Source organism: Ochlerotatus camptorhynchus, unplaced genomic scaffold (genome assembly GCF_037179485.1).
Source record: "Ochlerotatus camptorhynchus isolate MF236.1 unplaced genomic scaffold, CSIRO-AGI_Acam_v1.1 ptg000767l, whole genome shotgun sequence".
Classification (NCBI taxonomy): Eukaryota; Metazoa; Arthropoda; class Insecta; order Diptera; family Culicidae; genus Ochlerotatus; species Ochlerotatus camptorhynchus.
Genome location: NW_027041234.1, coordinates 2,666,092 through 2,692,457, shown reverse-complemented (window position 1 = coordinate 2,692,457; position 26,366 = coordinate 2,666,092). Strand labels below are relative to the sequence as shown.

The 26,366-nt window shown below is 39.6% G+C and overlaps 1 protein-coding gene and 1 long non-coding RNA gene across 2 annotated transcripts in view; both read left to right on the top strand.

Moving 5' to 3' along the window:
• LOC135714949 (uncharacterized) overlaps positions 1 to 26,366 on the top strand; it is a 344,260-nt gene that overhangs the window by 102,926 nt on the left and 214,968 nt on the right. Inside the window, exon 2 of the long non-coding RNA XR_010518914.1 lies at positions 13,839 to 13,976. This is a non-coding gene — a long non-coding RNA (uncharacterized LOC135714949). The remainder of the gene's footprint in view (positions 1 to 13,838; positions 13,977 to 26,366) is intronic.
• On the top strand, positions 4,295 to 10,709 carry LOC135714955 (zinc finger BED domain-containing protein 5-like). Its single transcript, XM_065238360.1, is given in 3 exon segments — positions 4,295 to 5,134; positions 5,136 to 5,282; positions 10,674 to 10,709. Coding segments are annotated over 3 exon segments (1,023 nt in total).

Sequence of the window (26,366 nt, the reverse complement as noted above, 5' to 3'; positions counted from 1 at the left end):
TTCCGCGGCAGTAGGCGGCACGATGATCCCGAGACAAAGCAAAGTTTTCCGGAAGTTTTTACACACATCTCCGGCCGGTCGGTGCGTACACGATACCAAGAAGCAAACACACGTTCCGCTCGATTAAATTTTACTTCACTCGTCGCGATGTTGATGTTGAAATTGGTGTTTTTCTTTCCTTGGTTTGGGGGGTGTGTGTGTGTGCGCGAGTGTGATTGTGAGTGCGTGTGTTCCTGTGCACGGACGATTGAACCAATTCAAATTTGACTTTCGTTCACCAAAATTTGCAAAAACGACGGTTACTCATAGACTGAGTAAAATTTTCCTCGATTTTCGAGGGAAAACTTTTCGAATATGAAAAAAATCGAAAGGTTTCACTCAGTCTATTAGTATACTCCTATACTGAGTAACATTTTCATCGATTTTTCTCATATTTGAGAAAGATTTTTGATGAAAAGCTAGGAAAATTTTACTCAGTCTAGGAACAACTTTCGTTATTGTGGTTTTGAGTAAAAAACCCCTCAATTTTGAGTCGATCTCATCGGTCGTGTGTAGCACAACATTTCCTATCCTATAGATAAGTGATCAAAGTGATGATGTGGAGCTTCTGGAAATTGATCCACACGTAATTGATTTGGAAATTGGATTTCTCCACTCATTTCTATTGTTACTGTTTAAAAGTCAGCCTTGGCAAAAGAGCAGTAGGTAGGCCACATAGATGCGTGTGAAACTGTCAAATCTCATATTCATTCAAAGAGAGTCTACAGCAGCTCTTTACTCTAATGCATTGCTCGCACTACAGAGAAATAACAAATCTGATACCAATGTACATTCAGTGCAATTTTGCACGAAATCCTCAATCATTTGATCCATGCTAGACCACCATACCTTAGCTCTCAACCTTCGTTTCATTCTTGTATCGGTATAGAGACTTAGACCATCATCGCGGATGGAAGGGTAACCATTTAATATCTTCTTGTAACTCTATGTCATTTTCCTTACCATCCAAGATTTCATCAATGGAAACAGAAACAGGACAAACATCGCTAGCTACTGTTCTAATGATCCTTTCTGATTCTTCATCAAATCACATTCCTAGATTTAGTGTGGACTGTCACAACCGCGACTATGGATCAGCTATGTTATTTTTCCCTTGTCGATATATAACTTTATAGTTATATGCCATCAGGCGTAGTTTCCAGCGTTCAATTCGTGGTGAAGGTTTTAGTCTATCTCCGAATATTGCAACTAATGGCTTGTGATCGGTTATTAGCCAAAACGATTTCCCATCCTTTGGATCATAAAATCCCAGTATCTCATCTTTGAGTAAAATAATCTTAATTCGTTAAAATTTATCTTGATATTCTGATTTCCAAATAAATGGGGTTCCTTTTCGTGTCAAAAGGTTTAGGGAATAAGTTATAAGAAACGGAAAATACTTAATCTGAATTTAAAAAAGACATTGTACTGACGAAAGTGCTCTTAAACCAATTTAGTTCCAGCAAGAAGCTCTTCCTTATCTTTTGCAGGGATCAAAATATCGTCAATGAACACAATAAGCCATGGAAAGTCAGCAAATATCATATCCATTACGGTTTGAAATAGTTCCGGAGTTGCTGAGAGACCAAACATTAATCGCTTGTATCTCATCAGTCCCCCTGAAGAAATGAAAGTGGTGATGTATTGACATTCTTTTTTCAAAACAATTTGATGGAAAGCTTGCTTGATATCTAGTTTTGTGAATAGGTTGTTCCCACCTTACTTTTACGTTATCTGCTCAAGCATTGGTGGAGGAGGAATTTCGCGAATTACAGCTTTGTTCTCCTCACGTAAATCAACAATAATGCGAACTTCATCAGAGCTTTTCCGTTTCACAAACATTGGTGAAACCCGCTCTGAGGCTTCGTTAACCCGTTCAATGATATTTTGATTTTCAAGCTCTTTTAATTTTTTTAAAGTGAGGTCTTCAAGCGGAACTGGAATTCTACGTAAGCTAGGTTTTTTTTCATTTACTCATATGTTTTGAATGTTCCATTATTAAGGAATAAAAGTTATTGCTTACCGATTATGCACGGAAATGTTTCGTTGTCATCTTTGTAAAGGAATTTCACCAAGTGTGAACCAGGAGTGAACATTTACCTCCATTAATCACGTAGAACTTCGTATTAAAGGACTTGTTGCAGAACCTCACTTCGGTTTCGACTTCTCCCAAAACTGTCAGTGGTTTGTTTGATCCGTAGCTGTTGAAAATTTTCGAGCTTCCTTTCTTGACTGCATAGGCCTCGAATCCAACCTGCCAGTCATCTTCGCTTAAGATGTCTTCGTCTGCGCCGGTGTCGATTATGAACATCAAAGGCACATCTCCGACTTCGATTCTGACGGTACGTTTTCCACCAAGATGAAATAAGTTGAAAACTGCATCATCCTTGTTGTTTCCGTTTTCAGCAGTAGCTTCGTGAACTTCTCGAACGAATCGTTTCTTCGCCTATTGTTGATATAATACCGGCTTTGATTGCTTCCTCCTCAGGAAACAGCAACGTGCAAAATGTCCGATTTATCCACAGCTTCGACATTTTTCGAATTTTGCTGGACATGAAGGATCGCTTGATTTGTGACGACTGTCGCACCGGACACAGCGTGGTCGGTTTCGAAACTTCCTCTCGGCGTTGATTTTATAGATGGATTCTTCACCTAGTTCGGTTTTAGTTTTATCCGTGTCTGGATTGGATATTTCGACAGTTTCCCATACAGCAAGTTGAAGGTCAACTGACTCGTGGCTGCGGCCTATTGCTAAAACCTGGTTAATAGTGTAATCCTTTTCCAACCATTTCCGTCGAAGCTGCACGTCGTTTGTAGTAGCAATTATTTGGTCTACAACCATGTTGTCTGTTTGATCACCGTAAATAAGCGTCGAAATTCTCTCCCAACGGAGCGCCTTGGAGCCCTCGGCCTCTTCAACGAACGGAGGAACGAGGTTGGTAACCTATACAATGAAATTTATAATGGATGATTAAATATATTTCCTGGCAAAGAATAATTCCTGGTCTAGACTTCGCTATATAAACAAACAACACTCTAATATAATGGGGTTATCCAGCCAGATTTTTCACTGGCTAGGATTTAGCCTTGTTCCGTTTAAGGTGAATCGCTGTGACATCCTTATTCTCAGAACCACTTCGAAGTTTTAAGTGCACAAATAACAGCTTCTACGACACGTGCAACATTCAAATTGTTACTCCACGTTTGCAGAACTACAGCATACATGAAGTAGCAATTTCAGGTAAAATGAAGCACCGATTTCCGAGATTTGTGTAATTGAAAATTCGAAGTGGAAGTACATGTATAGCCTACGTGGCGGCCATTTGTGGACTCCACAAGGAATCACCTTAACCTTTCGTTATAGAAATCATCCTATAGGCAGGTTCTATAACTCAGGTTTCTTACTGGCTCAGATTTAACAATCTTCCGCTCAACCTTCCATTACAGAATCCATCCTGCATTTCTGCTAGGTTCTATAACTCTTGGTAAACTACCATCGCTCAATAAGGGCTTTACTAAAATATGAGCATCGGGGTCTAGACCTTTTCAACTTCAGAAAACACAACCCTAATCATTCGACCATGGTGGGATTCATCCTGACTCCTGCAGTTCCCATAATCTCCACCGAGACATTCGATGAATTGGTCTTGTCACCTGCACTCCGGGTTCTAGTATTTCAGTATATCAAACGACATGACTTATCAGAATCAACCGCCGACTCCGGGTTTCGCAATAAAAAAAATCATATACGTACTTAATCCCTGAGAGTGGGTCACTGAATCGTCATCGTTGTGATAGCAACTACCTATCAACCAGCCCGGTGAGTACCAGGTACATTTCCTTTCTAGGAACTACCTTGTGGCCCATTGTATCAGAGTTTGTTTGAATATTTCCGAATTTTACCATTGGCCAGGCCATTGTATTCGAATTTCCTTCTTCCGATTTTCCTATCTTCCGAGTCTTCCAATTTTTTCAATCGTCGCCAAATGTAGAGTAGTAAAACAGGTCTTCACTCTTCGGTTTTCCAAACGATAATGCTTTATTTGATACACGTTATTTATTATTACAGTGAATCAAGGCTACTTTGATTTGTCCAGATTACTAAGATCCTACACTAAAGGCCCAAACGCAATGTGGACGGAAGCGGAACGGAAACTTTTGTTGAAATTTTATTGAACTAAATCAGGTAAGTAGTGCTCAAAAAGAAATAATTACTTTAGAGTCAAAATAGTGTTTTCCTTTCTACAGAGTTAACATGAAGCGATTACTGATTTCGAAGCAACCAAACGATGTTGGGCAGAACGACAAAAGTAAGAAACAGTACGACAAAAGAAAAGTGAAGGTCCGGAAATACGACGACAGTTACCTTGAGTTTGGTTTTACGCATAGTGTGGCAAATGGTGAAGATCGTCCTCAATGTGTTGTGTGTCTCAAATTTCTATCGGTCGAATCCATGCTTCCCAGCAAGCTGAGACGTCATTTGGAAACCCACCATCCAAATTTGGTCAACAAAGACAGAGAATATTGCCATCGCAAATTGACGGAAAATAAACAGCAACAAGCTTCATTTTCGCAACAAACCCACGTTAACAACAACGCGTTACTGGCATCATACAAAGTGGCGTATCGTGTTGCGCAGTGTAAAAAACCGCATGCAATCGCAAAGGAACTAATCTTGCCAGCCGCTATTGATCTTGTTTCAACCATGATTAGGGAGCAGACAAGTCACCAACTGCTGAAGGTACCTGTTTTGAACAACACTATTTATCGAAGGATCGATGACATGGCCAAGGTTATCAACTGTCAGCTCGTGGATTTGGTCAAGCTCACAAAATATGCTTTGCAGTTGGACTAGGCCACGGACAACCATAAAAACGCGCACCTGATCTGCTACGTCCGATTTATTCACAAGGTCAACTTTTGTGAAGATTTGCTGTTCTGCAAGCCGATTTCAAAAGGAACAATCGGCGAGGAATTGTTTAAAATACTCAATTCTTACATGGTTGAACATGGCATTCCTTGGAAAAACTGCGTCTGGATCTGCAGGGATGGAGCTCGTGCCATGTCAGGTCGTTTCCAAAGATTGCAAGCACGGGATTCACAGTAAAGCTCCGAATGCTGTGTGGACACAGTGCATAATTCACTGAGAAGCTTTTGCAGCGAAGTGCTGGGCCAAAGATATCAGTGATGTCGTGGACACGGTCGTTAAAGTGGTTAATTATGTGAAGACTCGACCGATGAAGGCACGGTTTTTCGCAAAACTGTGTGATGAAATGGGGGCAGAGCATTCGAATTTGCTATTTGACAGCAGTGCTCGATGGTTATCATTTGGGAACCCTCTGAATAGAATTTCCGATCTAAGGAAGGAAATTCATTCATTCCTAATTGAAGAAAATCACTTACATGTTGCCAAATTTGACGATCAAGATTTTATGGCAAAAATCGCTGCTTTCAAGAAAAAGCTTGAGCTGTGAAAAAACTACATACAAAATGTAGAGTTTACATGTTTCACGCAGCTCAACGATTTTCTTGCACGAGGATAACATTGTTATACCAAAAACGTTAATACATACTTTTCAAGATTTATTAATCCTGATGAATGTGGGCGCCTTAGTGGAATACCTGTATAATGAGACATACACGCGTATTTCATCTACAATGTGCAGACTTCTTCAGTGTCTTGTAGTCGAGTATTAGTATAAGACACTGAAGAAGTCTGCACATTGTAGACGAAATACGCGTATCTATCAAGGATAAGCAAATAAGGTAGTGGAATTAAATGGAAATTACTAATCCTTCTCCCTCTCATTAAGATTTATTAACCAAGTAACCAAGTCACCAAGTAACCAAGTATTTTCCTGAAACTAAGCTGGAAACTAAACTTTAGGTAAAAAACCTGTTTGTAGATGCAGTTCCAAAACTTTTCACATCTGAAGAAGCAACTGTTCCGTTGATTTGTCAACTGATTTTCGTATGAAAATCAAATTTAAAACATCGTCGCTGGTTGAGTTTTGGAGTCACGCAAAAATGGATTATCCACTTATCAGCGTGAAAGCTTCACGCGTTTTGATTCCATTTGCAACCTCGTATCTTTGTGAAACAGGATTCTCGGCAGTGGCTGCTATGAAAACCAAACATAGTTCGGCATAACATCTCTGATCACGCCTTCCTTCGGAAGGGAAGTAAAGCTGTTGGTCCCCGGTTCATAAGTTGATGGGTCGATAGATAGGGTTCAGGTGTGGGAGCTGTTGATAGCATTGGTGCTCAGCACGGAAAACAAGATCGACGGAAAACAAATCAAGGAAAAAAAATAAGACACCAAGAAGTTATCTCTTCAAAGTACCCTACAATAAGAGTTTGTCCTCAATTAACTCTAATCCCATATGGTACGTGTATTCGTTAATACCGGTTCTTATAGGTATCTAAGAGCAGTACTTTAGCAATCTTGACTGTATATGATTCAAAAATTAATTTTAAACGAGAAAGGTGATCTTTTGAAATTACCATTCTACTGAGTTCTGAGCATCTACTTTTCAACTGCAACATTCTAATATCTTGATGATCCAATCGACAGTCGGTTCTACGTAAATTTAGCATGGGATCTATTCAGCTGTCAATTCCAGCTCGAATTTGTCAAAATTAAAATCGCGACAAGATGACAATCCATTTACCCTCCTCGCAATTTCTCAATCCGGTCAACCGAGCTGTAAGCCAGCCAATGCGATGATAAATTACTTCTGACAACATTATTGTTCGTTTGAAAGATTGGCTACCGCCATGATTTTTTTTTTGTTTGCTCTAACTCCGTCCGTTGACGAAGGGCGAGTTTGCTGGGTAGAGGAATATCTTGTTTATCAAATATTTAATATAACAGAGAACGCGGTGGATTCAGTGCTACTCCCAGCAGCGGGGCGATACCCGAGTAGACGGGAATATCGAATCAATAGCAAGTTTGACTATTAAAACAGGGGAACAGAACATCATACATTGCTTTAAGCTTGAATGATATAAGAGGTTAAATTTCTTAAATTATATCAAAAAATGTATCGGACTATAAAAGAGTAATAGAAAAATCATAATAAATTAATATAACATTTTTCAATTTTATCTTGTCAAGCGTTGTTTAAATTAATCAATGCAATGATATATTTATAGCTTATTGTACTATCAGATCTAAATAAACTCTTGAATTCGTGATACACGCTAAGAAAAGATTACCGACTTAAGTAATGTTTACCGAGTTTTCAAAAGCTGAACAGCCAGTTCTTGAAAGCATCCTGGAAAATTATATAGGGGAAATGTAGGTAATGTCGGCCTAAGTGTCCCTAATTTGGACCCATACATAAATTCAGCAATTAACTAAATTTTCAATAGCGACCAAAAATATCCATTAGTACCGTAAAATTGATAAATAGCAGATTTTTACCGATGGGCCCAATCTTAGATCCATAAGCCATCATTAGAGCCATTTCCCTTACATACCTACATCATTTTTCTTGTCTATTTGATATATGTTTCACATCGAAGATGCGTCACACATATCAAAATGGCTAGGCCTACTGTGCTAAAGGACAATATGATTCAGAAAACATCGGGCCTGTTATTAAACACGATGCTTTAAAATCCAATAAATGGATGAAACGTAGACACCTCGTACCGTGCGTTCCGAATTTGGTTATTATTATATATTTGTTGGTCGTTGAAAGCATCAAAGCTAGAAAGGTTAAGTGATGCTCCATTTTCTTCTGACGGTTGGGGCATGAGCACTAACTCTTGTCCTAGCCTTTTATGACTTATGGCTATAGCGCCATTACCTGCTTTCTGAAAAGAGAAAAGGAGAAGGAAAAGGAGAAGGACAAAGGGAAAAAGATTATGTGAAATCTGTGAACATAAACAATATTTTCGATTTGAAATATACAATATAGAAATGAAGAACGCGGTGGTCACTACTCGAGTCTTGTCACTATTATCATGTCATAAAAGTAATAAGGACTAAAATGTGATCCTTTGATTACTGGAAAATCCTGATTCCCTAGTTTGAAGTTGTCACGACTAGGGTTCGGTGGTAGATCTTATACCAGTAACGTGATCTCCCAACGTTACTGGTTTGAAAAGATAAAAATTTACAAAATGGAACGAACTCACCAAGTTTAGCCAATTGAACCTGAAGGCTGCCTGACATGTGTTGTTGTAGAAGTCCAAATTTTAGACGAAGCTTGACGAAAATCAACATGAATTAGTCCGGTTTATGGTAGTTGCGCGTAATGACTTCCTTCGATTTGAGGTAAACAAATGTTCGGATGTATGTAATCGATTTTTGATGTGCATTGGCAAGCCTTTTCGTGGCCAATAGTCAGGTTCAACGCTGCGACTCAACGAATGATAGGACAAATGATGGAACGCCTCATGGAGGTTCTACTTGGCTTCGGAACAGCTTATCAGCGGCAAATAATAGAGAACTAGAAATTGTCTCCTGGGCCAGGTTATGGCCAGATCAGCAACCGATTATAGACAAAAAAAACTCCACGGAAAAAACCAAACGTCAGGTTGGAACACACGCACTGCACTGCACTGCAAACACCTTTTGAAATGAGGGTCAAAATTTTACCGAACGTTCAGCTGTTGAAAGTTTGGTAAATAATGATCGAAGTCGGTAATAATTTCCAAGTGTGTATGCTGTGATAGCCGAATAAGCTTTTAACTTGTTATAACTCACAACTTACCAATATCATGTTAAGATATAGATAGTACAATTCTCGATTACTTTTTCGAAGGGACGAATCTACTTTTGTAAACAATGCGTTTGATCGTCGATTTGGCGTAACTGGTGGCTCGCTCACGTATACTTATATCACTATCAGGTAGGGGAAGATTTCCCCTACCTGATGGTAGTGTTAGCAAGCATTGGGCGTGATTCACAAATTATGTCACGCAAAATTAGTCAAAAATTTACCCCCTCCCCCTCGAAGCATAATCTGCGTGGCGAAATATAATCCACAATGTGTACAGACCCGCTCTTTCAAACAATCTTTGAGCGACGGGCAATATTGCACTTTGAAACCGGAAAACGATTTCGGTAACATGTTGAAAATATCCATGGAGTTAAATAAAAACATCGAAGGAAAGTGCTGTGGCTCATCTCGAGCTGATCCTTTGAGTCCTTCTAAAGTCTGCGTGATGGATATTTGAGGAGGCAACGAATTTTTAACCATATGCTTACAGATCTGAACATTTCATTATTTGTAACATATATTGACTGGTTCTTACATGCTCAGCAAACCCATTTGTATCGAACTCATGAAGCAGGTCGGTATCGATTTCGGATACTTCAGGATCTATATACTCAGTCACTTTCGAGTATTCATCTACAACCAGTTGGTTCCAAACATTGGCTAGTGTTTCACCAGCATATTTGAAGTTCTTTTTTTCAAGTTCAATGTCTGTAGTTTTTAGCTGCGAGTCTAGGTGTGAACCGAAGTTGTCGTGTGGAATTATAAGTCCAGCCAAGTCCCTGCTTAATGGAGCCATTTTCTCTCAACTCTGTTATAGGCACTACGGCCGGGAGCATTGGCTGCAATGAATAATGCATCCAAGTTGAACTGCTTAAAGTGGTGAATGGCTGTTTTAATCACTTTCTTGTATCGTGGGTTCTCGTCTGGTCCTCCATCCACAACAATCATCATAACGGGTTTGATAAAACCACCAAATTTCAAAATTTCCTCGAGTGCATCAATTTACATCAAACGGTTCATGTCAACGGCGTGAGAAAATGCAGTAGATGAAGCATGCTTTCCTGATCTGATGGCAACGTAAGTAGGACCAGAATATCCTACTGCATCTGATCTTCGAAGACCGTTCCTCTTAATAACGATTCCGGTGTATACTGATGGAATCAGCTTGTGCTTGTTGGCCACTACCCAATCGTGATCTGGGAGGGTTACTTTGTATTCCACGTGCATTAACATTGGTGATTGTTTGGTGGCAGCCACCAAACCAATTACTACACGAGCCTTATCGTCCTGACTTAAAAAAGCAACTTCATCAGGTCCCAACAAAGATGCTACTTCCTCAAGTGCTCTTATTGTCGCTGTGCAGAACTTGCCGTCTTGGTGGTCGTAATGTTTGGCATTGCTTGCCCGTAGTAGTTTAACTGGAACCGTTTTGACATGCCTTTTCCCATCAGTGTTGTTTCCTGTGCGAGGGAGCAATCGCAAGTAGGTGGCAGATCGGCTGATGGTGAATCCCTTAATGACGTTCAATGCCGCAGTTAACTAATCAAGTGTCTTTATGCTTCTAATTTTTTCATCATGCCGTCTTTCCTGTGCTGCTGATCCGTGAAGAGCAATGTCGCAAATGGTTTTCAACAAATCGGGTTGGACATCTTCAACGCGTGGACGGCCGGGAGTAAGTTGTACTTTCAAATATTTACCTTAAAAAGTTATTGAATAAACGTTATTATATGCTTGCGAGTTTTAACTGCAGGCAAATCTTACCCGCTTCAGGAATATGCTCGAGAAGGTGCTGCTTAGCATGTTTGGCTTTGGCACGATATATTTGCTGTCGATCTTGTTCGCCCACCTTTGCCTTGAGGTTCTTTTCAAGTTGTTGTTTGTTTTATTTTTCATCTCCCGCAGCTTCCGGTTCTCATCATCAGTAGTAAGTCCGCTTGATGTACGCTCCATCAAAAATTGGATTTGACTGTTCAGATCACTTATTTCTTCTTTAATCCGATGTTGAAGGTGAGGGTTCTTTAGCATGTTGTTTTCCAGCAACCGCTACCGAAACACTTGGTTGTTGGCCAAACGAGCTCGTATGACCACCATCTGCAACATTCAAGGACTTTCCCCAGAACTGCAATAGCTGACCCTTTTTTCTCATGGCGCATCCATCCAACTCCTTGATTTTTTTTTTGATACATTTTCTTCCAACACACTTTTGTCCTGCTCCTTCTACAAATTCCAAAACGCGACTGCTTCGGACTGACACTGTTGCTTTGTCTTCTCCGGAAAAGCCTTTACAAACCCATTAAAAAGGGAAAGAAACAATTCGTTTCGATTCATTGTAGCTTCGAACTGCTTTCAATGAAGCACGCACTCAAACTGTTATGAATGAAAAGCTGTCAATCACCTATTGGCAAATCAAAGTTGGCACTCGTGGAGAATAGAAGAACTATGAAAGTGATGATGGTTTCAAAATTTTCCACGGGGAAGTATACGAGTGCAATCTTAAAATGCTTTTATTTTGAAAATGGAGCATTTTATTTAAATCTGGTTACTGCTACAGTGGTAGAAAAGCGGAAGTCTATGTTTACACCTAAAAATCTGAAAAAAAATTATGTTTTCTGTATTATATGTCTATTGAGTAGTCCTGAAATTTTCTACTAACGTAGCACTAACCAGATTTAAATAAAATGTTCCATTCACAAAATAAAAGCATTTTAAGATTGCACTCGTATACTTCCGCGTGGAAAATTTTGAAACCATCATCACTTTCATAGTTCTTCTATTCTCCACGAGAGCCAACTTTGATTTGCCAATGGTGAGGCAATGAGGTACAGGGAGAGGTAGCACAGATCGTGAGATAGGATTGTCTAGTCTAGTCTAGTCTAGTCTACACATACACAGCCAGTACTTGAAAGAATCCTGGAAAATGATGGAAATACATCTATCATTGCACATCAAGGATGTGAAACAAACAATAAAGCGGCCAGGCCTACTGTGTAGCGTTTAGTTAATTTTTGTGAAAGTGAATGTTTACCATGTCTACTTAATAAGTATAGACAGTGGTTAACATTTAATCCACAGGTAATCAAAGAGCGAGGACATACCGTACCAACCGCTCCGTATGCAGGATTTGAAAATAGGCTATATAAATCGTTGGGAGTGACAGAGCTAAGAAAGTTAATGTACACTCCTTGGTTGTCCGATCTCCTGGGATGGAATACAGGTATTTACCCCTTGTGTTCGAGCGTACAGTCCTCCCTCTGTACAAGCGTGGACGGCACCGCCCACCCACTGCCATCCCTCAATCGATCCAGCCGATCTCAGTCGAAGGACAACAGAGAGCGGTGTGCGGACGTAACCTATACGGAGGGAATGCTGTATTCGCCTAGGTTATAGCGCCCTTGCTCGCTATTCGTTATTCGCTGTCTATAATGAGAAAAACAATGCATGAACTTATAACACGCCCCGCATACACGTAGTACCGATATAAAATGTATATTGGTACTGCGTGTACACTTCCATCATCAAAGCAATTCCTGCTTTGTAGATGGCACGTATTTAGTAGGATGTCTCCTAAAAAAAATAGGATGTCTAAAATCCATAGGATGAAAGTTAAGTCTCATCCGAATCAAATGATTCCAAATGCTACGGATTCATAGAAATTAAGTTTAAATAGATAAAAGTAAAAAAAGGAACAATCTCACCAAATCAGTCCAAGTGAATCCTTTGCAAGCAGCTCTGTCTCGTTTGGTGTAGTAGTTCCGAACATAGACCCGCCTTACGGGGATCAATCCTCAGGTTTAATATAGTCAATTGCTCCTTGACGCAAACACGAAGCGACCGCTCATAATATCATACAACGCATAAATAAACTGAACTTAAAAACTATCACTCGCGATGCCACAAATTTGCACAGATCGTGAGATAGGATTGTATTAGTAAACCAAAAAAATCATCGTAAACGCAAGTAGTGACGTCACTACTTGCGTGTAACGTACAGTGGTTGTGTGAGTGATTGCTTCACCTCGAAAATCCATCTCATTGATGGTGAGGCAGTAGCTCCATTAATTGTATTAGTGAGCATGGTAAGCTAGGTAGTTTAGTCCCGTATGCACGGAGTACCCGACAAGAAATGAAATGAAGGTAGTTGTGACGTCACAATCATGATTATCTGTCTGAAATCAATTGGTTCGTGTGACGTTGACGCATTTCCTCTGCGGAAATGCTTCAAGTCTTGCTCTCAAACTATCACGTGAAACTCCTGTAATATGAATCACATCGGGCAATTTTTTTTTTTAATCTTTATTATAGAGATTTTTAGCCTAAGGCTAGTTCAGCTCCAATCGGGCAATCATAACAAATTCCGAAGGACTTTTGAATATTTTTTTTATCGGAATAATTTTGGTGTGACGATACGTTTTTATCAACCCCCCCCCCCCACCCTCCTTTTCACGATTTGTCACAAAATTTGAAACCCCCCCCCCCCTAAAATCGTGACATAATTTGTGCATGACCGCTTGACGAGCAACCAGATACCACAAATCGACGATCAGATGCGGTGATTACAAAAGCAAATACGTCCCTTCGCAGAAGTAATCGAGAATGTGATATTATTTTGCTCTGGTTTCGCTATTCCCCTCTACCCGGGTACTGACACACGAACGATTTTGTTCTGGCATTCTGTTTCTAGGGTAGTTGTAATCAGTCATTTTGGCGGACCCTTTTGAAGCTCTCATCATACATATGCATATGCATACGTGCACGTTAACAGATGGTGATGGAGACGGATGGTATTTAGTGAATTCCCCACTGGCAAAAAAGCATGAAGCATCGTACAAATTGTCTTAATACGCACCCGACGACGCTTAATCCACGGAAATTCCATTCGAATCCACCCTACCATAAACCATCCATCAATTCTCCTACACCTTCGGTACTGCCGGGAGGGAAAGTGCTGCAGCAGCGCTTTTCCTTCGAATCCGGTAGTTATACCTACACATACACACACACAAGCAGCGAGCACCACCGATTCATCATAATTTCATTCTCATTTTTTTCATCTCGTTCTTCTTTCAGTTTCCCTCCGCCTCTACCCATTGACAGGTGCCCGGGGGAAATCGAACACCCGCCAATCGGGACGGGCAGCGGCCCTAGCGCTGCTGGTCATGAACAGACTAACTGATGCTGCAGTCGAGCTCATCGGAAGCGAAGCGGGTAAGTGACTGCTCAACTGAGCTGGGAACGTTCCCTGGACGTTTCCGGGGGCTGAACGAAAATAGAAACAACGGTGTCATTAGGGTGCTTCATATACAATAATAAATGCAATCTTTAAGATCACCCTCCAGTTACATTCATAACCCCAAAATCTAATCATGTGCTAAACATAGTTAAGATTGATGAAGCTTTAGAGGTCGCGCAAATGGTTCGATGTTTGTTAATAGATTTTTTTTAATTACTTTATTTGTACAGGCTCAATCTATACAATACAACATTAATGTCTTAAGTCTAAAGTTAAAGAAATTGAACCGAACACTCGCGGTCTTCTCGAGGTTGATGGATGACAATTTTATGGATGGGGAGAGGTAGAAGGAGATTTAAAATATGACTTATGATACAAAAAATCACTATTTCTATAACACATACTTAATCGTATTTAACTTTATATCAGCTAGTGAGTAGATTATGACAAATGGGTTTTTTTTACTTTTCACTGCATAACTCTGTTTTTTATCAAATTGACCGAATATCCGTTAAGATTGAGTATGTGGTATCCATGACAACATGATAAACATATTTTTAGCTTTCTTGAATTGCTACCAAACTGATCGTAACAAAACCAGGCTTTTTGGTAATTGTCACAGCAGCTACATATTATTTTTCTTAAGGTTTAGACATTCAGAACTAAATTTAGAGCGATATTTGAGATATTTAATGTTCCTTTATACAAACCATTTTTTTGCACAGGCTCATATTTTGGGACTATAAATCAATCCTATCAGATTGCAAAGACCTTCTTTTTTTCAAAATGAAGCACCCTAAGCGTCATACATCAAACCGGTGCGGGTAGTGTGCTGCCAGAAATAGCAAGGACTCCTCTAAAGGGATTAAAGTCGGGTGGGATATTCGGGAAAAAATTGATTATTTCCACAAAAGCTTCAGCACTGCTACTTATGTTTTTCTTTCGTCCATCCACCTACACGAAAAACGAAAAAGCAATTCCACATTCTTGTTTAACGATCCAACGATTCGGGAAATCAAGCACACCGGCGCGCGGAGTTTAGCATATCGTCGTCGGCTCCTGTCGACTCGTAAAAAGATGGAAAATGAAACGACCAACCATCGCGGAATAGGTAGTCGTTAAAACAAGGTAAATGTTCTGCTTTGTGGCAGTGTGCTTGTGTGTGTGTGTGTAAGTTTGGTTAAGCTTGCAAATGAGCTGTAGAATGACTATTACATGGAGTAGCGACAAAGTGGAAAAGATGAATTCCAAAGAACGGTGGATGGGATGTACGAATGAATTAGGTCTCCAACCCCAGCCAAAATGGAGTGCCTCAATTCAGGTGATGCCGGCAAGTTATGTCCAACGAAATGGCTTGTAGCGAGAAGAAATTATGGGGAATGATGTTCTTGTGGCGATATATTTTCTTTTAAGAGGCGATTAAACCGTGAAAAGTGACTCTGCTGAGCGAGAAGTTTACCACGAGGGATATCGCTTAAGAAAGAACCATAGGTACAGTGCTAATTTCTTAACGTTGCGGTAGCAGATGGGAGTGAGGGGACCAGGCCCTATTCTAAATGATTTTTTTCGGTTCTGCATCTACTATATTGTCCAGTATTTAAAAAAATTTCATGCTGAAAAATCTTTTGGCCTATCATGGTGGTTAGCCATGTTTATTCCATGAGCCAGCTCTGAAAACTGTTATTTTCTAATCAAAACTTAGTGGTCGAGCACGTTTCAATCCACATGCACTCCTCTTATCAAAGATGCGCTCTAAAATGCATAAGGGAATTTTCGGACGACCATATAGATTATATAAACAACAGTGCGTTGCAAAAAAAAAAAACCGTCATGAGAAATATTCTGCCTTAATCCATATCTGTGCTCTCAAATGGGAAATAGAAATAATACAAATTCAGAAAACAAAACGCATGAAAGCATATCCGATTATAAATGTGAAATGAAAAAGGTTTTACACTCATCAGATATAAGACTTGTTGTATACAGTTTGGCTTTATTTTGGCCGCCTCATAAATTCTCATGCACTCCGATATAAACATAGACAAGTTCCTACATCCATAAATGCTTTTTCTTCGGATACCGATTTTCAACAGGCACTCTTGTTAGTGCACACATATTTTTGTGCCCATTGTGATAAAATCAAACGTTTACAAAGTCCTAGAGAACTCAAATTTATTCAATAGTTGCTCTGAAACACAATGTATCTACATGCCAAAATTGAGCTCTCAAGGACGCCCCCTGACGATAATAGGTTAAGGTATTGCCGAAGCAAACTTTTCCCCTATTTAAAGAAGATTTTAGTTCTCGTAATAAACTATATTTGTTTTTGCGTTGTAAAAATGAAGTGAGAAATTCTCGCTGCACATCTCGGACTTTAAGCATAAAAACTCATTGGTGTTGATTCAAATGTAAAGATATCTATGCTAAGCAGCTACGATTCTAATCTATCGATTACTTTAAAGAAAAACAAAGTTCAACAACTGAGTGAAAAGTTATTAACGAATGAGCAGTTGGTGTGTACAACTGTGCATTCCAAGCATGGCTGCAAATCAACTGATAAAGCTGTCATTTTTTTCTGTACACAACAAGGTTGCTATGATTGGCGATGCATAGGTGGATTCAACGCCAAATGGTAGGGTAATCCAGTGTTTGAAGTTTTCACTGCTCACTGAATAATTCACGTGTATTTCCGTAACCGTTGAACCTCAATTTGTCAGTAAACTAAACTGATTTCCTTGTATCGGCGCGACGACAAATCATGGCACATAAAGAAATAGAGTAAAATATATCTTGCTTCATCGATGATTAAATACGTTCACACAAAAGATTTACTACTGACGGTATCATCGAAAGAATCTTTATATTCATGTGTACCATTCGGCATAGATTGTGTGCGTTAGTTTCTGTTCATGATACATCTGCGTATCGCAGTATAACACTGGCGAATGGTTCATATTCAGCAACATGTAATGACACTGAATATGGATGGTCAAAAGCTGTTTTCGTACTGCTAGGTTCCTAATTTTGCGTATATATTTTAAGAAGTATAACCAATTTTTTCCCTTGATTTGGTTTCCGTCGATCTTGTGTTCCGTGCTGAGCACTAAAGCTACCGACGCCAGGGAGGCAGCTCTCACACCTGGACCCTACCTATCGACCCATCAACTCATGAACCGGGGACCAACGGCTTTACTTACATTCGGAGATGTTATGCCTCAGAAAATCTCAGCGGCACCGACTGGGATTGAACCCAGGCCTACTGGGGTAAGTGGTAATCACGCTTACGACTACACCACCGGCGCCGCTAAGTATAACCATTGAAATACTATATTCCTGAAAACTTTTCCACGTCCTTTTGGTCGAAGGTGTCTGCCAGCGCTGTGCCTCTTGGATTGGTGCGTGTATCGCCCCAGATGGGGTGGTGGGCTTTAAGGTCCCCTACCAAGAGCCTAGGCTCAGGTAGGTTACATAACATTTCCGAGATTTGTCCATTGATGTCTGGGATTCTTCCGCACGGTAGATAGGCTGAAGCTACCACGATCCTATAGTCTCCTTCCAGCTGTACACCTACGACGGGTAGGTCGGTATCAAGGTCAATGAAGCTTCTTAGAACGCCTATAGTGGTAGATTGCCGGATGTTATTGCCCCGGACCTTCGACAGGCCGTCCCTGAACTTCGGCAGGACTTCTCTGAACTTCATCAGGACAACCCTGATTTCCAAGAATTGAAATGGCCGGACTTCTCTGAACTACAGCAGGACTTCCCTGAACTTCGGCAGGACTTCGCTGAACTACGCCAGGACTTCCCTGAACTTCGGCAGGACTACGCTGAACTACGGAAGGACTTCCCTGAACTTTGGCAGGACTGTCCTGAACTTTGGCAGGACTTCCCTGATCTTTGGCAGGACTTTCCTGAACATTGGTAGGACTTCCCTGAACTTTGGCAGGACTTTCTTGAAGTTCAGCAGGCCTTCCAGGAACATTGGCAGGACTTCCCTAAATTTCAGCAAAGCTTCCCTGAACTTCGGCAGAATTTCCCTGAACTTCGGCAGGACTTCCATGAACTGCAGTAGGACTTCCCTGAACTTCAGCAATACTTCCCTGAACCTCGGCAGAACTTTCCTGAACATCAGCAAAACTTCCCTGAACTTCGGCACAACTGTGACAGGTTCTATCACTCCAATGGAGAAGGACTTTCTTTCATAGTAGTATCCAAACTATGGTGAGCTGAAAAGCTATCACCAGTAAGGACTACAGTCAAGAGTCTTCAAGTGATTGGTTATGAATCTTTATTTTTGGGTTTCGGATTTGTTTATATAGGGTTTACAATTCTTTACAGTTCTTGGCTTAACGTAATTAATCTATTAGTCAGAGTGAGACAACTGGAGTAGCGTGCCTGGAAAATGCATCTTCGCTAGGTCGGCAATTTCGGTGCCCGGTGGTCCTACCCAGTTGTGCAATATGACGCCTATCGGTATCGAGACTGCATTGGCATGGGTCGAACGATCGAACACGAGAAGAGAGAGAGAGTGTAAATAATTGTGTTCTAACGCCGTGGCGCAACCGGCACATTTGGTCGCGTTTGGCTATGCGTAATATGACCTGTGAGTTTTGGTTCAAGTGGAATGACTTGCTGTGCTTACATGGAGGTTTTTGACTTGTACTTATTTATGGGTTGAAGATGTAGGGATGCACATCACACCTTCCCCCTTTGAGAAAAATGGTGTTATGTAATGAAATGGAATGAGACCATTTTTTTTTTTTTTAACTTTCTCCAGATGTCTCTTTGATGTATGAGTTGAGTTTTGGTTTCGTATATTTTTTTTTTTTTTCAGATACATATATATATATATATTTTTGTGTTGTTTAGTACCAAATTTCTTACGTCTTTTACTTTGAATATTTTTTCTTGCATGTATTCTAGGTTTTAATGAGTCTATTTTTGTGTACTGTTTGCTGTTCTTTTGAAATTAAATGTTCGATTGTTACATTTGGTTGTTCTATGTGTATGATTTTATATGGTCCTGAATATACGGGATCAAGTTTCCTTCTGTTTTCAATTTTTAACCAAACTGTGTCTCCTATTTTTGTTTTTAATGGGTTTGATGTTTGTGACTGATTTTCTGCTCTCTTTACTTTTGATTTGTCTAATAATTTTTTAGCTTTTGCACATGCTGTTTGAATTTTGTATTTCTATATTCGGTTCCCATATCCGTTTTAATTATGGAAGGTGAACCATATTTTAAAATTACATTTTCGACGAATGCTTTAGCAAGAGTATTCGCCTGCTTATCAACTATTGGAGCTACTATAACATATTTAGATAATTCGCATTGGACCGTCAATGCATATCGATTACCTTTTAAGGATTTAGTAAATGGACCAATTGTATCCATTGAAATTGTTTGAAATGTTCTTTCTGGTGTATATGTATGGGTAAATTGTTCTTTTGTCTTGATCGTATGTTTATTCTGTTTACAGAATACACATGATTTTATGAATTTGGAAATTATGGACTTCATGTTTGTCCAGTAAAAGTTTCTTCTCAGTCTTTGGATTAATTTATTGATACCGACATGTCCTCCTAAGGGTGTCACGTGGTTTTCTTCAATAATTCTTAAAATTTCATTCTCGTCGTTAATTATTTGTGCTGGCTGGTAGAATATAAATTGAACGTTCGTTAGCACTTCGTTACATATCTTCTTAAAGTGTTGCGCATTGGTTAGCGAGAATATAATATCCGTTTTTGCAATTGCTATTTGCTTGATTCGTGATTCATTGGCCACATCGTTTATGATATGAAGGTACCTTTCGATATTCGGTTCTTTCAATGCATAAGGAAATTGTGCTTGAACAATTACCTTTTTCACATTTTTTGTATAAATTGTCGCATGTAGGTCGTTTCCTTGGGTTGAAAAAATGAGTTTTGGCAAATTAAACGCGTCGATGTTGTTTATAGAATCGTATGCCATGAGGTGATCAATCTCATCAGCATTTTGAGTTCTACTTGCCATTTGTTGAGGTGTTTTAGTCATAGATCTGGTTTGTACTGACAATACATGCAGATTTTTGAGTTCTTCGGAGTCCATAGTGATACGTGATAAAGCGTCAGGCCCGACATTTTCTTTACCTTTCACGTATTCAACCTCGAACGTGAATTCCTCTTAATCTACTCTCATTCGAGTCAGTTTAGAAGATGGATTAGTCATTGAAAATAAATAAACTAGTGGGCGGTGGTCTGTTCTGACCACGAATTTTCTACCATATAAGTATGGTCTAAAATACATGATAGCCCAATGAATAGCTGTTAGTTCCTGTTCAATAGTCGATTTATTACTTTCTCCTTTTGTAAATGATCGACTAGCATATGCGACTGGTAAGTCTATGTCGCCATACCTTTGTGACAATACAGCACCGCATGCAATTTTAGATGCGTCTGTGCTGAGAATAAATGTTTTACTGAAATCTGGGAATTTCAGAATCTGAGGAGATAAAAGCTTATCTTTGAGTATCTTGAAAGCTTGTTTACAATTTTCGCACCAAGCGAATTTTGTGTTTTTCCTCAACAATGTATTTAGTGGAGCTGCAATATCGTCGAAATAAGGGATGAATCGTCTATAATAATTACAGAACGCGACGAATCTTCTTACTTCGTCTGCTGATTTTGGCTCGGGATAATTCAATATAGTAGAATATTTGCTTTTATCGGGTTGAATACCCTGTTCGGAAATATGATGTCCTAAATAGGTTACATCTGCACGAAAAAAAATACATTTTGCGGGGTTCAACTTCAAATTGAATTTCCGCAATTTTTCAAAAACTTTTTCAAGGTTTGACAAATGATGATTGATTGAGCATCCAACTACAATTATATCATCTATGTAAAGAAATGCGCTCTCTGGAGGCAATCCGCTCAGAGCAATGGTCATCATTCTCTGAAAACTGTTTGGCGATATGTTCAGACCAAACGGTAATCTGTTAAATTCATAATGACCTGTTGGTGTGGAGAAAGCAGTGTATTGTTTAGAATTTTTATCAAGTTCGACTTGATGGAAACCGGACATCAAATCCAGTGTCGAAAAGTATTTTGCTCTACCTAGTTGATCGAGGATGTCGTCTATCCTAGGTAGAGGGAATTTGTCAGCAACTATTTTTTTATTCAGTTGCCTGAAATCAACGACTAGACGCCATTTTTTAGAGTCTGTCGTAGACTTCTTTGGAACCAATAGTATTGGAGCATTATAAGGTGATACAGAGGGCTGTATGATTTTCTCGTCAAGTAATTTTTCAACTTGCTTATTAATTTCTTGTCGATGAACTTCTGGTGAACGATAGTTTTTTATATAGACTGGTGTGTTGTCAGATAAATTGATATTTTGCTTGTAAAAATTGTTGCTTGATAATTTGTCTCCTTCTAACGCAAAAATATCGTTAAATTTTGAACATAAACTCAAGAGTTTTTGTTTATGTGTTTCAGGAGTATTGTCTAATTTTAACTCATTGAAAAGTTTCTCATTTCGGTTATGGTTGTTAGTTTTATTGAATTTGAAAATATCGTAATTTTGAAGAGAGATGTATCTTCTTTCGAAGTCTTTGTTTATACGTACGGGTTCATTGTTTGTATTGATTAACTTTATTACGTGATGTTTAGAGTTAATCAGTGTATTGGAGCAAAATACTCCTGGTTTGATTTCTTGTGACAATAAAACGTAATCATTATTGATTGAGTCTGTAAAAATTTGTTTAAAAACTTCACATCTTGGTGGTAGAATAAATTCACCATTAAGATTGTCTTCGAAAGGTAATTCAGATATTTCACCATTGTTAACTACTGTTAAAACCCATGTATCGTAACTAATAGAGCAATTAAATTTTGTTAGGAAATCTCTCCCGAGAATTCCATCAGTAGGTATTTGAAAATTTGTATCAACGAGATGGAACTTGTGTTCGATAGATGTTCCATTTGGAAGCATGATTTTTGTTGATGATGTTCCAATGGTTTCAATGTGTAAGTCATTTATACCTGTTATTCGACATTTTTCTGCTATATTTATTTCTTGTGTAGGTTTGATTATGTTTATTTTAAAAATTGAAATTTCAGCACCGGAGTCGACTAACAAAGTAGACTGAGGTGATGAGAATTCTAAGTTTAAGTAAATAAAATTACTGCAAGATGGATTAACTTGCATACAGCGTTCAGTTACTGATGCCTTTGTACATAGTGCATCGCCTGTCCTCGCACTTGCTGTTGAGGTCTGTTCGGTTGTTCCTGATTTTGTTCTTGATCTGGGCTTTGTCTTTGACCCCCAACTATTATTTGTTGGGGGGCTGGCAGGTTTCCCGAGTGTGCCACGTAGACACGGGAACCTGAGCCCCTTTGTTCGTTTCTATGATAACGATTAGAATTATTTGAATTATTTCTTCTATAATTTGAATTTGAATTTTGATACTGTCTCTGGTATCTTTCGTTTCGTCCATGATTATTTTGGCGGTTTCCGTTTCCTCGGTTCCTGGGATTATTATTCGCGTACCGGGTGTAGTTGTAATTATAATTTCTGGGATTTTGTGAACGGTAGTGAAATACACTATTTGAACCATTATTCGCTGGTTCGTTTTCCGTCAATTTTTCTACCGCTAATGAAACAGTAGAAAATTGTCCGGCCTTGAGTAAGAGTTTGGATTCGTTATTTTTTACGCCGTTGGCAAGAGCTTCTACTCCGGCTTTTACAGCCATTCTTGATGCTGTCTCTAATGGAACGTTTTCGCTAATGTAAGCACGTTCGAGTTCTAGCGTAAATTTTTCTATTTGTTCGGTGAATTTGCCAATTTCACCATTTTGTTTGGTTGCATTTAGCTTAGCGACCACTGTTTCTGGTGCAATTTTAACTCTGCACTTATTATTCAAATTTTGGATAACCTCATCTATGGTTAGAGGGTTATCACCCACTGCTGATCTTGCCTTTCCGTCCAGGCGAGAAAGAATAACTTGGATAGCTACTGCGCGGTTGGCGTCAGTTATTAGTGTCTTGCACGCATTAAGCGCCGCAATGATGCTGTTTAACTTTTCTCCCTCGCCGCTGAATTGCGGTACCAGCAAAGGGATTGTTTTTATGATTTCGATATGCGAAGTCATCTTGTGTTTTTTATACAATTTTACTAAATTTAATATAATCAATGAAATGGTTTTTAATGAAATTAGTTTAGGGAAGTTCAATTTGTAATCTAAGAGAGTTTTTATCTCCCCAAAAGTGTCCTTAGTTGCTTTAAATAAAAATATTTTCTCTTTGTTATCAATTATTTCAATATTTTTGATTATTTCGTTATAAATTGCTTTAGAGTCGTGCAACTTTTTCTTTAATGTAGCAAGTTTATACTTTGTATTAGGGTTCTTTTTCAAATTATCTAATATACTGTTCAGCTTGTGGATTAAGATGCCACATTCCTCCATTTACCTTGATTCATTTGGCTAACCTGCTGGGCTTCCCTCGGTGCGAGATATCATTCGGTAGGTGTTGATATCTTCGATTCTTCTTCGGCTGGGCGTCCCACGGTGTGAGAGTCTTTTCGTTTATGGTAGCCTCTTCATTTCTTCATATCAACGTATCGTCGCATCATCGGCGATGATTTTTCACTTCCACATTAACCGCATCACTCTTAGTTTATTATTCCTAGGATAATTCCTCCTAGTTGTTTTTCCAGTGCCTGTTTATTAGTCATTATCCCTTTTGATGTAGAGATTATTAAATATCCTTTGTCCGTTTGCACCATTTCATTTGCGGTTTTGTTAATTTTCACTTTTTTCACACTTTTACATTTTGGTAGCGCTTCTAGGGATGTAATGTCTTTTGCTACTTTTACTAAATATGATGCTTCATATTTTTTTATTGTAATCACCGTTTTTTCCTTGGCGAGCAATTTAATTAAGTCTTCTACACTTTTTTGGTTGTAATTGACAATTATTGGCACATTAATTTTTAAACTTTTATTCAGTCTTTTTAAAACATCTGCAATTGCTGCCATTGTCCTTTTTTTCACTATACGCTAGGCTATTCGTAGTAACCATAGCTTCGCAATTCATTGTTCAAATAGCTGCCGCACGCATTCTCACTGTAGCTTCGGCCACTCTTTCGGACTGACTCCGATGGTGGTTATTAAAGATTTTTATGAGGCCGTAGCCCAAAAACACAACGGCCAAAACTATCAATGCTACTGTTTGAAGCGCTTCGTTAGTATTACTTTCCACAATAATTTCATCTGAACTGAACCACCCCATGATGTTTCTTCTTCTTTTTACACTGGTTTACTGGGGGATTTTCGCGAAACAATTTCTGACGGCGATTTCACTAATCGGCTTTAACGATTTATCGCGGATTTAATAAGTTTTACTTTGAACTATGTACTGTTCACTTTAGCTGTCACGGTCAGCCATGTGACAGGTTCTATCACTCCAATGGAGAAGGACTTTCTTTCATAGTAGTATCCAAACTATGGTGAGCTGAAAAGCTATCACCAGTAAGGACTACAGTCAAGAGTCTTCAAGTGATTGGTTATGAATCTTTATTTTTGGGTTTCGGATTTGTTTATATAGGGTTTACAATTCTTTACAGTTCTTGGCTTAACGTAATTAATCTATTAGTCAGAGTGAGACAACTGGAGTAGCGTGCCTGGAAAATGCATCTTCGCTAGGTCGGCAATTTCGGTGCCCGGTGGTCCTACCCAGTTGTGCAATATGACGCCTATCGGTATCGAGACTGCATTGGCATGGGTCGAACGATCGAACACGAGAAGAGAGAGAGAGTGTAAATAATTGTGTTCTAACGCCGTGGCGCAACCGGCACATTTGGTCGCGTTTGGCTATGCGTAATATGACCTGTGAGTTTTGGTTCAAGTGGAATGACTTGCTGTGCTTACATGGAGGTTTTTGACTTGTACTTATTTATGGGTTGAAGATGTAGGGATGCACATCACACAACATCCCTGAGCTTTGGCAGGCTTTCTCTGAACGTCGGCTGGACTTCTCTGAACTGTGGCAGGACTTCCCTGATTTCCAAGAATTGAAATGGCAGAACTTCTCTGAACTTCAACAGGACTTCCCTGAACTTCAGCAATAGTTGCATGAACTTCGACAGGACTTCCCTGAACTTCGGCAGGTTTTCTCAGAACTTCAGCAGGACTTCTCTGAAGTTCAGCAGGACTTCCCTGAAGTTCAGCAAGACTTCCCGGACCTTCGACAGGCCGTCTCTGAACTTCGGCAGGACTTCTCTGAACTTCATCAGGACAACCCTGATTTCCAAGAATTGAAATGGCAGAATTTCCCTGAACTACGGCAGGACTTCCCTGAACTTTGGCAGGACTTTCCTGAAGTTCGGCAGGCCTTCCCTAAACTACGCCAAGACTTCCCTGACCTTCAGTAGGACTTTCCGGTCCTTGGAATCTTGGAATTGAAATTGTCATTTCAGTAGTAGAATTATTATAACTTTACAATAATTTTGTATTTGTCAAAATTTCAATACTTCCCATTTTGCGAATTTGCAATGCTTGTTGGTATTGATGCATTTTGAATTTAGGTGTGGTTCGAACGGGTGCGGAGTCAGTATCAATGGAAAAGCATTAACTTTCACCTTAATGGTTCACTGGTATTTACCCCGGAGGGCTCCAACCATTTGTTCAGAGGTTACCCTATTGCTTTTTTGAAGAGCAAAAATCCACGGAGGATCATTTGGGGTCAACATTTCCAGGTTGTCAAGATTGTTGAAAAATCCATTTACATTCCATTGGAGCAGTAATGGAACTGGCTTAGGTAAGGTCGAAGCGGAGATCTTTGCCTTCTTTTTCTTCACATTTCACGCTCATTGCTTATCGCATATTAGCTAATTGCAAGCTCTCAACTTAGTGTTCTAGATACACTGCCACAGTTATTAATTGAGAGCTTTCGATGCCTGTACCATTTTTGCATTCGTATAATTGTGTGGTAAGTTTCCAATCTGAAAAATTCCTAGACCGGACCGGGAATAGAACCCAGCCACCTCCAGCATGGTATTGCTTTGTAGTTGCACCTTGAACGACTGAGCTAAGGATGGCCCCTTAGTGGGAGCAGAGTTAGGGGTTGTTGGATCCGAGAGAGTAGCCCAAATGGATCCGTCTAGCGAAAGGTTTTCGGTAGATAGTGAGGATTGACTTACGTTGGTAGCGATGCTCGAATAAGACAGAGCCCCACCGGGGGCAGGTTGCCGCATACCACCCACCCCGGGCAGTGGTGACCCAACAGCGGAGATCTTGTAGATTCCACAGAAGTGTTGAGAGAGCTAGTTTCTTCCCTTGGCTGCTGAAGGTGATCTTCTGGAGTGCAGGGTACCGAATAAGACA